Source organism: Leptinotarsa decemlineata, unplaced genomic scaffold (genome assembly GCF_025532065.1).
Source record: "Leptinotarsa decemlineata unplaced genomic scaffold, Ldec_3_MD MMD2_tig00000035_RagTag_RagTag, whole genome shotgun sequence".
NCBI lineage: Eukaryota > Metazoa > Arthropoda > Insecta > Coleoptera > Chrysomelidae > Leptinotarsa > Leptinotarsa decemlineata.
The window spans coordinates 6563527-6578447 of record NW_027412540.1 but is presented as its reverse complement, the minus strand read 5'-3'; the positions used below and the strand labels follow the sequence as shown (position 1 = coordinate 6578447).

The window sequence follows — 14921 nt, the reverse complement described above, 5'->3', positions numbered from 1 at the left end:
AGTTGGACGAGTCCACAGATGTTGCTTCGTGTTCACAATTATTGGTGTTTACACGATACATTAAAGATGATGATGTAAAGGAGGAATATTTGTTCTGCAAGTCTTTGCCCACTACTACTCGCGGCGAAGACGTATTTCAAACGCTAAAAGAGTTTATTGAGGAAAATGGCCTAGACTGGTTAAAGCTGATTGGTACTTGTATAGACGGGGCGCCTTCCATGATGGGCATCCGTTCTGGTTTTCAGGCACTCGTGAAACAAGTTGCTCCTCAAGTTTTCGGCTATCATTGCTTGATACACCGTTACGCTTTGGCTGTGAAAACGCTTCCACCAGATTTGCTAAACACGTTGAGTGACATAGTAAAAATTGTTAATCATATTCGAGGCAGCGCTACTAACTCAAGATTATTCAAAGTTTTGTGCGATGAAGTTGGTGCTACATTTAATGCTCTTTTGTACCATACAGAGGTACGTTGGTTATCAAGAGGCAAAGTTCTAAGTAGGGTTTACGAATTACGAGAAGAAATTGGATTGTTTTTTGAAAATCAGAGAACACAAAAAGAAAAAGAATATTATGCAAAAATTAAAGACCAAACATTTATTCTAAAAATGGCGTACCTTGCTGATTTTTTCACTGAAATTAATAGTCTGAATATTTCACTGCAAGGAAATGAAACGAATATTTTGACGTTGCAGGATAAAATCGCAAGTTTTTTGCGCAAATTGGAACTTTACCAACGCAGAGTTCAAGCTGGTGATGTGTCAATGTTTACACAACTAAGTGAGCAATTAGTAAATAATAAACAAGAGAAAATCACGTTTGAAAATTCCGTGGTTCAACATTTAACTGCCGTGATAGACTCACTGCAGCAATATTTTCCGAACATGGACAGTCGTGAGTCCTACTCCTGGATTTTAAGACCATTTTCTACTTGCGTCGATATTTTCAAGGACGAAGATGTGTCAGCGAAAGTAGAGTTTCTCGGGCTGCGTGAGAATAACTCATTGAAAGTTGATTTTCAAAATGATAAACTAAGCACATTTTGGCGAAAAGCAGCGGCAGAATATCCCATTATAGCTGACAGAGCTTTAAAAATGTTGATTCCATTTGCTACAACTTACAGATGTGAAACTGGTTTCTCAACTCTTGTTACATTAAAAACAAAAGCCAGAAACCGTCTGAATGTTGAGCATGACATGAGATGCGCGTTGAGTGAAACCGAACCTAATATTGTCAAACTTGCGAATGCAAAGCAATTTCAACCTTCACACTAGTTAACTCCAAGATTTACATATTACTTTACTTTACTAGTTACCTAAACGTGCAATTTCTTAGAATTTAGTTAGATAATAAACATATTTTCGTTCGAATTTGTGTGGTTTTAATTATTTTAAATTGGCTAGGGGTAAACTCAATTCCCATACTTGTTCACAGGGGTAGTGACATTGAAAAGGTTAGGAACCACTGCATTAGGGTCTCGGTCGCCTCGCGGCAGGCCTTGCACCTTGTGTCAGGAACCTCTATACTTATTATTATTAAACTTTCTACTGAACAAATCTTCAACTTAGCCACTGGGAACCTTATCTGGACTATTGCAGTTCTATTAAATAAATAGTTGAGTCAATGTTTTCAGTTTTCATTTGAATAATTTTATCCTTCTAACCATATAAGCGAAAACAGAAATTTGCAAGGTCATAGACGGTAAAAAAATCAAATACCACCTTTGTGGTTAATTTTTGGAAGGTCGGATGAATCCATTAGTTCATTTTAATTTACACGAAAGAACCATCAACTCTGATAATAATTAAATTTTATGAAAATTATTCAATTATTATCATAGATCCAGTATTTACGACTTTACTTTCTTAATTTCCGTTCCTAATCAACTTATCGACTTCTACTAGTTGTTGCCCGCGGTTTCGCCCGCATATAATTTGGTAGTTGTAGTACTAATTAGTACTATGTCGCTGTATCGCTGCTATTCCAATGTTTTGACGGAATCAGAATCAACGAACTTAGTCGTGCGCAGCATTATAGAACAGTGCTTTCAAAAAATTTTTCTACAGCGCCATCTAGTGGCGAGTTACAGAAAAATTGATAGCCTAAAATCCTTCTCTATGAAAAATTACTTATACATGTCAAGTTTCATAACGATCGATTGAGCGATGTAGAAGTTTATCACTTACCAACCAACCAACAAACATCCATTTTTATATATTAGATATTCCCTACCTATCAAATCGTACTATGAGCTTTTCTAAATGGAAAAAATTTCGTTTCCTAAACATCTCGCGATGGCTGCGCATCGCACAAATCTGAAATGGAAACGGGCCGGAAACCGATGTTTATGACAATTGATGTTGGTAAACATGCCCGAAAGCCGAAAGTGCAGGTTGACCAAACACACGTCCGACCCCTTGTTTAGCACCGCAGTCGCTCATATACTCCCTTCTTTACTGCTTCAATTATCACGGCTGAAGTTCGGATCGCGCAATTGGGGATGCGTCGCAATTAGAAGATATATTTTCCGCAAGAAATATACAATCGGTAGGGTTAGTTATCCTCTGTTGTATATGTGTCTAACTTCCCAGACACTGGAAAAATATATAACATTCTCGATCTTTTTTTAAGGACAAAACACAAGCACTTACAGGAGAATCCTCAAGGCGCTCTGAAAGCGGTGCCTGTGCAAAAGTAGCGATTCACATTGGATATGAATTGCTGGAAATTGAATCCATTTGGAAAAACGTTCCCAGAAAGTTTATTTCACATGAACGCCGTACTCCAAATGAAAGAGTTCTTAAACAGTGAACTGTGTGAAATCTCAAAATGATAGCAGCCACAGTCCATCGCGTATTTCTATGTACGGCTCTTGGTGGGATCAAATGTGCCAAGTCACTTGAACACTTCCCATGAAAGTATCTATAGAAAATAGATAAATCTCCAACATTTTTCCGATGTTCCAGATTATCAAGGTTGCGAGTGATGTTCGCGTCTCCAATCATGTGGATGGCTCTTTTCTGGATGGAAACCATCAAAAGTTGCTGAGGTATTTTAAGCTTTTGATAACCAGCTTCTGCAATTTTTGCAATTCCTAACAAACTTATCGAAGCAGAAAGCGAAATTGTCTGATTTGACATTAATATATCCGGTTCGGAAACAATTATCTTTTTGGAGAAAACCGATGCCTGGGTTTTTGTGGCATTGAATTGTTCCTCATTAGGAGCAATATATTGGATTCTTGGTTTTTTCCAAGAAGTCGTTGATATACTAAAAAAATAGAGTTGGAGAAAATATGGATCCCTAGGGAACACCAGCGTTGATGGTGAAAGTATTCGAGAGAGATCCATCGACGGCCACTTGCAGGAAACTTTTTTTCAGGAAGCTGGAGAGCCATTTACAAAAAAATTATCCCACAAGCCATAACATCCAGATTTTGGAAATAAGATAAGACACAAGTTTTTTCGATCTGACAAACGTTCAAATGAATAGTGTTACTCATCCATATATTCCTCTCTCATCTCTTCCATAGTTTGTTTTATAATGAATAAAATTACGAATATATAATCAATCCTATTTTTGAGCCCCTTGTTTAGGTCTTTGAATAAGTTGCAATTGAACAATACATTTTCCGCAAGAAAAATATAGTCGAAAGGATTATCCTCGTTTTAGATTTTGAAAATATGAAAACAAACAAAAGTTCGATAAAATGATGCATATAGCCGTTACTACGTGGTAGGAAATCACAATGAAGAAAAAATTGAAACTTGCTAACTAACTGCAGTAACGTTAATTACATCATCCTTCTTTTTTTGTATCAAGATGGAGTAGTAGAAAGCCAAAATCTTTCTTTCGCAAAAATTAATCACTCCTAAAAAATATAACCCCTTCAATTCAAATAAGATTCCTCTTGGCTGGGATTAAATCAAATAGGTGAATGAATGTCATTACGATGTCATCGATGGCATAAGCAGATCAAGCTTATTCCGTGACATTAAAAAATCGTAATTCATGAATGAAGTGTGTGTATTTTCTATAATGTTATCCAATTTGGTACTGAAGAGCCTTAGGGCAAGTGTTTTAAGGCGAAATATCGGTGTATACCAGTGAGGATGGCAGTGTTCCATGTAAGTGCAATTTGTTACCATTCATTTAAAGTAGAACTCATGTGAATGATATCTGATTTTTATTCCACAACGAATGTTTGAAATACAAACTGAGTACTGAAAAGTATCCTCTGTATAATTCAGTGTTCATATAGAAGTATTTGTTCAGAAATAATTTTTTTCTTTCATATAATTCAATGTTTATATTTTCCATATTTTATGAATCGACCTATTGAAACGTCCTATGAAGCCGCATTTACATATTACACTTACACTTTACATATGGGCTAATGTGGAAAATACATTGTTATGAAGTATTTTTGGATTATGAATTGATTGAGCCCCGTTAAATAAATTGCGAATTCTTGGGACAAAATAGCATGGTGATAGAGAATTTCCTAGTGAATTGAATAGGTTACATATTTGATAAATTGATGGATGAAGGTAGGGGATCATCATAAATAATGAGAATTGAAACTTCCTATGTTTTTATCACTTTCATTTGTAACTAACGTTACTGCAGATTCGTCCCATAAGGACTCCACCCTGCCCCTTTGTTGATTCTAGGCCTGGGAGTCCTAGGACAACATTCGTCCAGAACCGATTTCACGCCAACATAGAAATGTAGAGGTGCACCATCCTGCTGTAACCTGGAATTATTTCGTTTTTAAGTGAATTATCATCAAGTTTAAGTGGTCATTATTCGGTGATTTTGTTCATATTTTTTAGTTTGTGGTAAATTTTTCTCAATAACATAAACAAAAGCACACGGTAATTTTTTGATTGAATGAAATGTTTAACATAGAAATTCTTGATGATGAATTAGAGAATAATTTTACAATAAATGAAATACACTTTCTACAAATGTTTACTCCGATTTGATTATCCTATGCCTATAGATAGATATCTATATTGTGAATATCATTTCATAATTTCTTTTGAAAGCACCTGCTTCATTAAATAACGAATTCATTCCATAACAGAGCTGCACACTGTATATTTAATCAGATCTGAAAATAATAATAATATCTGAAAACCTGAATAGTTTTGAAGTAGCTTTTCAACTTATCAAATTTCCAAATGTTTTTTTAAGAACGAAATCCAAGCGGCTTGAAAATAGTATTATATATTCGTGAGTGTGTCCATCATTGAACAAACTGTAGAAAAAATGAAAGAGAAATATGTGGATGAGTAACACATTCATTTAATCGTTGATCACATCAAAATTTCTAACATCTAAATCGAGAATAACCTTTATATCTATCTCTCTCTTTCTCATTATTATTGCCATTTGCTTCCTTTTATGCGCAGTGAGCCATGTCTATTGGGGGGGGGGGTGTATAAGTCTTGCTTTACGCAATACTGCACCCCATTTATTCTTCCCAAATTGTTCATTTTTCACGTCTTCTAACTGATAACATATACTGTACATATAAACTATCGTCTGCTTCATAAAGATTTATTGTTGCAATCCTACTCCCACGTGGACATCCGGTCCACCCCGGCCTCCAACCGGCGTGAATGGGAGTACTATTTATTTTAACACTCAACACTTTTTATAAACACCATTATTATTTAAATGATGCTGGTACGTTATATAACGGCGGACTTTCACAACACGAAGTGAATTCCGTCTCCAACAATGGCGTCCGCGTAACTTCTTTGTGGACGGTCGCTATCGACACGTCCGTCCACCACCATATCGGAAACGGAAATACCGATTGTATATTTTTTGCGAAAATATATTGTCTTATTGAAACTCATGAAATTTTCGAGATTTTTTGAAAACCTAATCCAAGGGACTTCATTATATATACAATATTTCACGTATAGTCAGTGGGCATACTTGAAGACTGGCTATAAATCAAATCATCTAAAGGAACAATTCGTTCAGGCCAGTCTCAACACCCTACACAGTAGGTTAATGGACTGACACCTATCAGAAAACAACTACTCCCCTGGCTAATACCACGAAGGGCGTTGGATTATATCCGACAGGTGTCAGTGCAGGATTCTTCACAGAAGTTATTCCTGCATATGCTGTTGGCAATACAACTGCCGCAATAGATTTTCAATTATTGGAACACACTTGCAGACCGGTTTCGGGCTGTTTGGCCACTCGTCAGTGCAAGGTAGTGTATATCATCAACATAAAGTCGATGATTTCCGATAATTGAAAATCGAATTCCGTCAGAGTATCATTCCTCGAACTAAGCTGAAGACTACAACAAACAACAGGTTTGTCGTCGCTCCATCTGCCTGTGAACGAGGTAACCAACTGCATATCCAAATTTGCCCAATTCCTCGTAAAAGGAAAAAAATCTTTCACGTATAGTCAGTGGGCATACTTGAAGACTGAAGACCCTACTGTGTAGGGTGTTGAGACTGGCCTGAACGAATTGTTCCTTTAGATGATTTGATTTATAGCCAGTCTTCAAGTATGCCCACTGACTATACGTGAAAGATTTTTTTCCTTTTACGAGGAATTGGGCAAATTTGGATATGCAGTTGGTTACCTCGTTCACAGGCAGATGGAGCGACGACAAACCTGTTGTTTGTTGTAGTCTTCAGCTTAGTTCGAGGAATGATACTCTGACGGAATTCGATTTTCAATTATCGGAAATCATCGACTTTATGTTGATGATATACACTACCTTGCACTGACGAGTGGCCAAACAGCCCGAAACCGGTCTCCAAGTGTGTTCCAATAATTGAAAATCTATTGCGGCAGTTGTATTGCCAACAGCATATGCAGGAATAACTTCTGTGAAGAATCCTGCACTGACACCTGTCGGATATAATCCAACGCCCTTCGTGGTATTAGCCAGGGGAGTAGTTGTTTTCTGATAGGTGTCAGTCCATTAACCTACTGTGTAGGGTGTTGAGACTGGCCTGAACGAATTGTTCCTTTAGATGATTTGATATATACAATAAACTCTAGAAGAGGTGTGAGAGGAATATATGGATGAGTAACACTATTCATTTCATCGTTGGTCAGATCAAAAATTTGTTAATGAAGATAAGAGAATTGAAACTTTCTATGTTTTTTACCACTTTTATTTTGATTGAAGGGGTTATATTTTTTAGGAGTGATTAAATTTTGGAAAGAAAGTTTTTGGCTTTCTACTACTCCATCTTGATACAAAAAAAAAATGAGGGAGTCTTCCAAAGAAAGGAAGGAAGTAACTGTATACATGGATGTGTAGATCATGCAAAGAAGTACCTTTCAGACACAAACTGAAAGAAAAAATTCTTTCTAAACAAATACTTCTATATGAACACTGAATTATACAGAAGATACTTTTCTCTACGCAGTTTGTATTTCAAACATTCGTTGTGGAATAAAAATCAGATATCATTCACATGAGTTCTTCTTTAAATGAATGATAACAAATTGCAATTACATAGAACACTGACATCCTCACTGGTATACACCGATGTTTCGCCTTAAAACACTTGCCCTAAGGCTCTTCAGTACCAAATTGGATAACATTATAGAAAATACACACACTTCATTCATGAATTACGATTTTTTAATGTCACGGAATAAGTTTGATCTGCTTATGTCATCGATGATATCGTAATGACATTCATTCACCTATTTGATTTAATCCCAGCCAAGAGGAATCTTATTTGAATTGAAGGGGTTATATTTTTTAGCAGTAATTAATTTTTGGGAAAGAAAGTTTTTGGCTTTCTACTACTCCATCTTGATACAAAAAAAGAAGGATGATGTAATTAACGTTACTGCAGTTAGTTAACAAGTTTCAAGTTTTTCTTCATTGTGATTTCCTACCACGTAGTAACGGCTACATACATCATTTCATCGAAATTTTGATTGTTTTCATATTTTCAAAATCTAAAACGAGGATAATCCTTTCGACTATATTTTTCTTGCGGAAAATGTATTGTTCATTTGCAACTTATTCAAAGACCTAAACAAAGGGCTCAAAAATAGAAATGATTATATATTCGTAATTTTATATATATATATATATATATATATATATATATATATATATATATATATATATATATATAGATGAGATATATATATATATATGAGAACCAACTGAATAATAGAGCGAGGTGAAGATACGGTAATAATTCTTAAATTGTCAAGGGAAAAAGTCATTTTCTACCCCTTATAATGTAAAATACCTAACAATATAAATAAACTCACTTGTCCGGAGTATTCACTGGAGTGGATCGTTCAGTTGGAGCTCTCTTAGCAGGAACTGGAATCAAAAGAAATAAGTATAATCACAAAATATTGCAGTTTAATATCAGTTTTGGAAATATGTAGGGATTTTCTGATATTTTTTTGGGTCTCTAACCTTCCGCAATCTGAAATATTATTAGATCAAAAAAGAATCAGATCAAGTATAATAAAGAAAAATTGTGGAAGATTAGAGACCCAAAAAACATGAAAAAACATTAACTTCTCCATAAAAATGATGTTTTTTTTCAAAGAATGGAGAGAAGTCTTTAATATATTCAAAAGTTCGTGTTAATTCAATGGGATGATGTTATTTCTCGTTTCTGATACTTCGTGTCCTTATCGAATAATACCAGTTCGAAAAGTGTAGGACTTTTGTATAATGTTGTATAGAAAATTACAGGATTTGAATCTTTATTATCCAAATCCATTATTACTTTGAATATGGCAAAATATTTTCATGTTTACGAAATACAGAAAAATATATTAATAATAATAATAATATCGTTTATTACGCATAAAAAATACATTAATAGATAAAAGAAAAAGGGTTAGCTAAAGGCTGAAATGGATAAAATTTCATTAAGATAAGAAGGGGCTATATAAAAAAAACATCCTTGAAATTTGGAAGTACGGTGCCTAGGTATTTTGAATGAGTTAATCCTCAAAATGACCATATGTATGTCAGAATGCCTGCTTAATAAACTATATAAATAACTAGGTGTTTTAGTTTTAGGCAACTTAAACAAAAATTTTTTTATCAAATATTGGACTCTGTACCTCACATTCAGTTCCTTCATTTTTAACAAAAATGGTGTGAAATGTTCACCATATGGTATAATAGAGCATACCAATCGCATGCAGGCATTTTGTTAACGTTGTAACTTCTGCTTGTTATATTGCGGCAAAAATTTTTAATACACCGAACAATACTCGATATGGGGGTAAATAAAAGTTTTAACTAACCTGAGTTTCATTTCTTCTGGTAACTGATACTTGAATTTATATAGCGATTTGAGTTTGAAGAATGATACTTTGAAAATTTTTGTCACATGTTCATGGAAAGACAAAGAGCTATCTATGGTTACGCCAAGAATTTTAGCACTGTCTACCCAGTCAATGTCTGCGTTACCGAGAGTGAGTCTAAAATTACACTGAGTTTCTACTATTTGTCTTTGAGACCCTATGCATAAGGCCAAAATTTTATTTGGATTGATTTTCAGTCCATGATTCTCCGAGTATAGGAATGTTTTGTGCAAATCTATGTTTATATTGGCCAAGCAACTTTCTGTATCTGTGTTATGAGAAGACAAATCTGTTTTAAAAAATCTGTTTGAAATATGTTATTCCGTTGATCAAATAACGAACGACAACTCTCAGAAGTTGAGAAACTTGTGCGAGTTAAGGACTAACGAGGTCTTACCTTTTAACGTGTGATTCCTAACACGTTATATATAACTGTATATCATCTGACAATGTGATAAGAAAGTGGGGTAATCAAAAATAAACACTGAAAACATATTCTTGGTAGAATAAGTTTCACGCCATTAGATTCTTTTTTTGTGAGCGAAATAGATAAAGCTTACTTGAATGATTATTTTATTCGTAATGAAATCACAGAATCCCACTTTTTGAATTGCTGAAAAGAAAAAAAACCTTTGTCGCAACTGTTCGGCTATGAATATCGATGTTTTTGATATTTTTGTGACGAGTTGATATAACCCAAAGTACTCCATTGAGTGTAATGAATGTTGTTAATGATATTCGGGGATATTCACATTCGAGACTATGAATAGACAGATAGTAGATTATATAGTAGCAAAGTTGATTATTTTTTGGTTCCGAAGATATACGGAAAAAAAATGAAATTTCGAAATTCAATGTTTGCTGAATCTTCTTTATTTGCAGAAATATTGGAGATTTATTCACACTTTACCATAGCAACTTTTAATGGACTATCAAAATATATTCATAGAATTTTCGTGTGTATAGCTCGAGGCACCCTCAACTCTGAAATTTTAAATGTGGAGCCCTATTTTTGTAGCAAGTTTTTGATCGGTAATAATCATGTAATATAGTATAATTGACCTATTCCAAATGGGTGGAAGCAAAAATGATCAATGTTTGGCGTTGAGATATTTTTTTTCTATTTTCATGAGACTTTCAACGATTTGATGATTATCAAATTAATTTTCATTTATTTCGTAACCACGCCCCTGATAATATTTAGAAGGACGCACAGTATTTTGCAGACTTTTCAACCTGTCTTACAAGAAAGGGGTTTTTCGTTCTTGTTGGAAGATTGCTTGTGTTCAGCCTATACCCAAAAAGGGCGAAAAAACTCTTCCAAATAATAATAATAATAATATCGTCTTTACTATCTTCTAATACATTTGGAGCAAATTAATCAGGAACAGTTCATTTATTATATGAAGATAAAAGGCGAAGTTCAATTTACATGATGACAAGTCATCATCCAATTACTCTTCCACTCAACCTCTACACTTAACTACAGACCAGTCGCTTTGCTATCAGTGATATCAAAAATCATGGAAAAAGCCATAAACCACAATATCCTCAAATATTTAGGAGGCTTCAACATCTTCGGCGATCATCAATATGGCTTTCGGAAACAAAGATCATATTTGGATTAACGCAATCAAGAAACATGGAGTGTCAAGAGCTGTTGAGCTTGATATTTCTAAGACCTTTGACCGTGTGTGGCATGAGGGTTTGCTGGCCAAACTTTGATGCTATGGCTTCTCATATCATTTTTGTGTATGACTCTTCAGCTTCCTGAAAAAACGTTTCCTCCAAGTGACCGTCGATGGATATCTCTTGAATACTTTCACCATCAACGCTGGTGTTCCCCAGGGATCCATATTGTCTTCAACCCTCTTTTAATTGTATACCAACGACTTATAGGAAAAAACCAAGAATCTACTATATTGCTTTGCTGACGACAGCACACTTGTTTCGGCATAACATTTGGATTCCAGGAAATCGGCTGCGGATGCACATTTCCACCGGCAGCCGCATGTTGAATATCTTAATGAGGATCTAGAAGTAATTTCGAATTGGGGTGAAACTAACCAGGTTCAATTCAATGTCACAAAAATCCAGGCATCAGTTTTCTCCGGAAAGATGAATGTTTCCGAACCGGATACAATAATGTCAGGTCAGACAATTCCGCCTTCTACTTCGAATAGTTTGTTGGGAGTTAAAATGGACACCAATATGTCTAGAAACAATCATGTCGCTGGAATTGCAAAGGATGATTCTCAAAGGCTTAAAACACTGTACCGAACCAGAAAACTGTACACACCTGAGCAACTTCTGATGCTTTATAAAGCTCAGCTTTGGAGTATTGTTCGCATGTATGAAGTTCCGTCCCAAATATACCCTGAAGCTGCTGGATTCCGTCTAGACAAAAGCTATCCACTTAACTGGACTCGCGAAAATCACATTAACCTTGATAGTCTGGAGTATTGAAGAAATGTTGAAGATTTGTCTCTCTTCTATAGATACCTTCACGGGAAGTGTTCAAGTGACTTGGCGCATTTGATTCCACCAAGAGCGGTACATATCCAAGGAAGGACCTTAGACTAGCAATGTTACACGAGGAGAAAGCCCTTTAGTGTCCGAGGACAGATATCACCCTTCCCTTGAAATTGTTTCAGAATGTCGTGAAAATTTATTGATGCAATGCAATGATGGTGATGAGTGGTGATGCAAAACCTAGTAATTTAATTAATCATAATATAATTTTAAAAAAGCTAATTTTGACCTCATGACAGGACTAATTAGAGACACTAACTGAAATGAGGAATTGATGGAGTCTATTGAAGATATAGCCTTGGAAAAATTTCATAAAATAGTGGATAAGATCTTTTCTACTTGTGTGCCTAAATTGAAACTATATTAAACTATATTAGAGTTACAATAAATTTCCTGTATGGATAGGAAAATTAAAAAATTATTTGTGGAGAAGGAAAAACTTAAAAAATAAAACATATTTCTGAATATCATGCTAAAAATATCTAGAGATGAGAAGAAAATTTAAATCACTTTCGAAACAATAACATAAGAACTACATCGAAAGTATCGAACATAATGTGAGCACTGATACCAATACGTTTTGGAACTATGTTAACAAAAAGAAAGGTCAAAGCTCTACCAACGCGAGCAATTATGAAACAACTTTCAAAAGTCATGCAGGTGTAGATGGTATACCGCCCCGTGTATAGTGAAGGGTTGCCATGAATAATTACGTCACCCACTACTCGACATATTTAATATCATAATCAACAATGCTAACTTTCCGACGCAATGGAAAACTTCAATTTGCACACCAGTTCATAAAACAGGAAAAAAACGTGATATAAAAAATTACAGACCAATATCTATTATGTGTGCTCGTTCCAAACTATTTGAACATATAACCCATACTGAATTGTACGGCTATGTAGAAGGTACCTTAGTTGAAGAACAGCACGGGTGTGTCCAACAGATCTGTCAACACAAATCTGCTATTATATACCAACAAAGCAAATAAATCTTCAGAAAATAAGGTTCAACGGTACACAATATTCATGGTGTTTTGCTGGAAAAGTTATATCAATTGGACTCTCCGAGCATATCATGAATCTTTTTAGGAGCTATCTTCAGGATCGATATTTTGTGGTTAGGCATGATGGAAATACCTCGGGCAAATGTCATGCTTCTTCAGGGATACCCCAAGGTTCAAATTTGGGGTCCTTATTCGTTTTGTTATTCATTAATGACTTATCAGATTATATCGAGCACTCAAAATGTCTGCTTTTGGCCGATAATGTGAAATTTTTGATCAGTCAGAGATTGCTCCGCCCTACAGAAAGATTTGAATAGTTTATTGGTTTGGAGTGCCAAATTATGACAATTACCCGCCAAAAGTATCCCATTTCTTTTGACTACCGCATGAACAACAAATCGCTAAAAAGAGTGCATGAATGCAAAGACTTAGGAATAACATATGTTTTCAATTTATCATTCAAGAAACATATTGAACATATAAGAAATATCACAAATCGAGCTTTAGGATTCATTTTAAGACAGACTTTTTTTTTTGGTAACATAGATTCCATGAAAGTACTCTATTGCACGCTTACGAGATCTAAACTCGAATACGGTTCTGTAATTTGGAATGGAGGATACCAAACAACTTTAGAGGAACTGGAAAAAATACAGAACAAATTTCTAAAGTACCTATATTATGAGAAATATGGTAGTAAACCCGATTACAACAGCATTAGAACATCACAATTGAGAACTCAATTTGATATACCCTTCTAGACTCTAGACAAAAATCTTTGCACTAATTTTTATATATAAAATCATTAATAATAATATAAATTCCGCAGAATTATTGTCAATATTACCAATTAATGTACCTCCCAGAACGACGCGTACTATTCCTTCGTGACTGTTACTTCCACATCCCCCCTTTTAATCATGCTCCGTCTGGCTAACGACATAAATTACTTGCAAAATATTGATTGGAATATATCTATCACAAAATTTAGATCTTTAGTCCGTAGACATGTTGAGAATTTATCAGTATAGCAATTAGTTTTTCTGTTATTCCTTATTTTATTTTTCTTGTTGTGAGTTGTAATAAGTACTGCTCGTTGTTAGATAATAAAACATCCCCATATTATATTATATTGTTTTATACAACATATCTTTTCAATTGCTTGTATATTCATGTATATTTAATATAAATCATCCTTGTAATGAGGCCACCAGGCCTGTTAGGGTGAAATAAATGAATAAATATCAGAAACACATAGTTCTCGTCAAACTGCAAAATAATAATTGATAGCTGGTAATGTAAGAACCCCCGTTTGTACGAAATGACTTCATTAGAAAATCGTAATACGAGGGAGGAAACACCTACGTACCAATTAATTTCAGGGAAACATGTGTTCGATAATTTAGAATAACAACATAAGGAAAAAATTATTTGCACAATTATTTTGTAGCAGTCATTTTCCTTAAACCGCAAAAAATACACAATACATGATGATAAATGCAAATTAACAGATTGCAAAAATCAGATTGAGTTATGAACCCAATCAATCATGCTCAGATGAGACAATCTCAACACATTTTGAATCAGTATACCAACTGAATATTTTCAATCGATCTGAATATATTTGCCGTTACTTTATGAAGATCCATACTGATTTCATAAACTACACCTTTCGATTTGATCTCCACAAAATTTATTATTTATTTATATATCACGACATCTTTCGCTAACACAATAGCTTCTTCAACAGTGATTCAAATCATTGTTGAATTTTGCACGTATCAAGTATTCCAGCTACTTCTCTTGTGGTGGCAATGCTGACTAGTTAGTTACATTTCAAAAATGAGAATACATTACACATTTGAATATTATATATATTCGATCATTATTCGAAATTATGTTAGAAAAACATCACGCTGTCTTCCAAATATCAGACTTGAAGATGACGATCTTTCAGTGATGATGCTCCTCCGATTAATCAAATTTCGGTTGATGTCATTTTCTTGGAATGAGGTATCATTAATTT

The 14921-nt window shown here is 34.6% G+C and overlaps 1 protein-coding gene across 3 annotated transcripts in view; it reads right to left on the bottom strand.

Moving 5' to 3' along the window:
- The window catches only part of LOC111508614 (maternal embryonic leucine zipper kinase), a 177806-nt gene that overhangs the window by 43613 nt on the left and 119272 nt on the right, over positions 1-14921 (bottom strand). For all 3 annotated transcript variants that reach the window (XM_074171800.1, XM_074171799.1, XM_074171801.1), the window contains one exon: positions 8290-8344. In XM_074171800.1, the coding sequence (XP_074027901.1) occupies positions 8290-8344 (55 nt within the window). The remainder of the gene's footprint in view (positions 1-8289; positions 8345-14921) is intronic.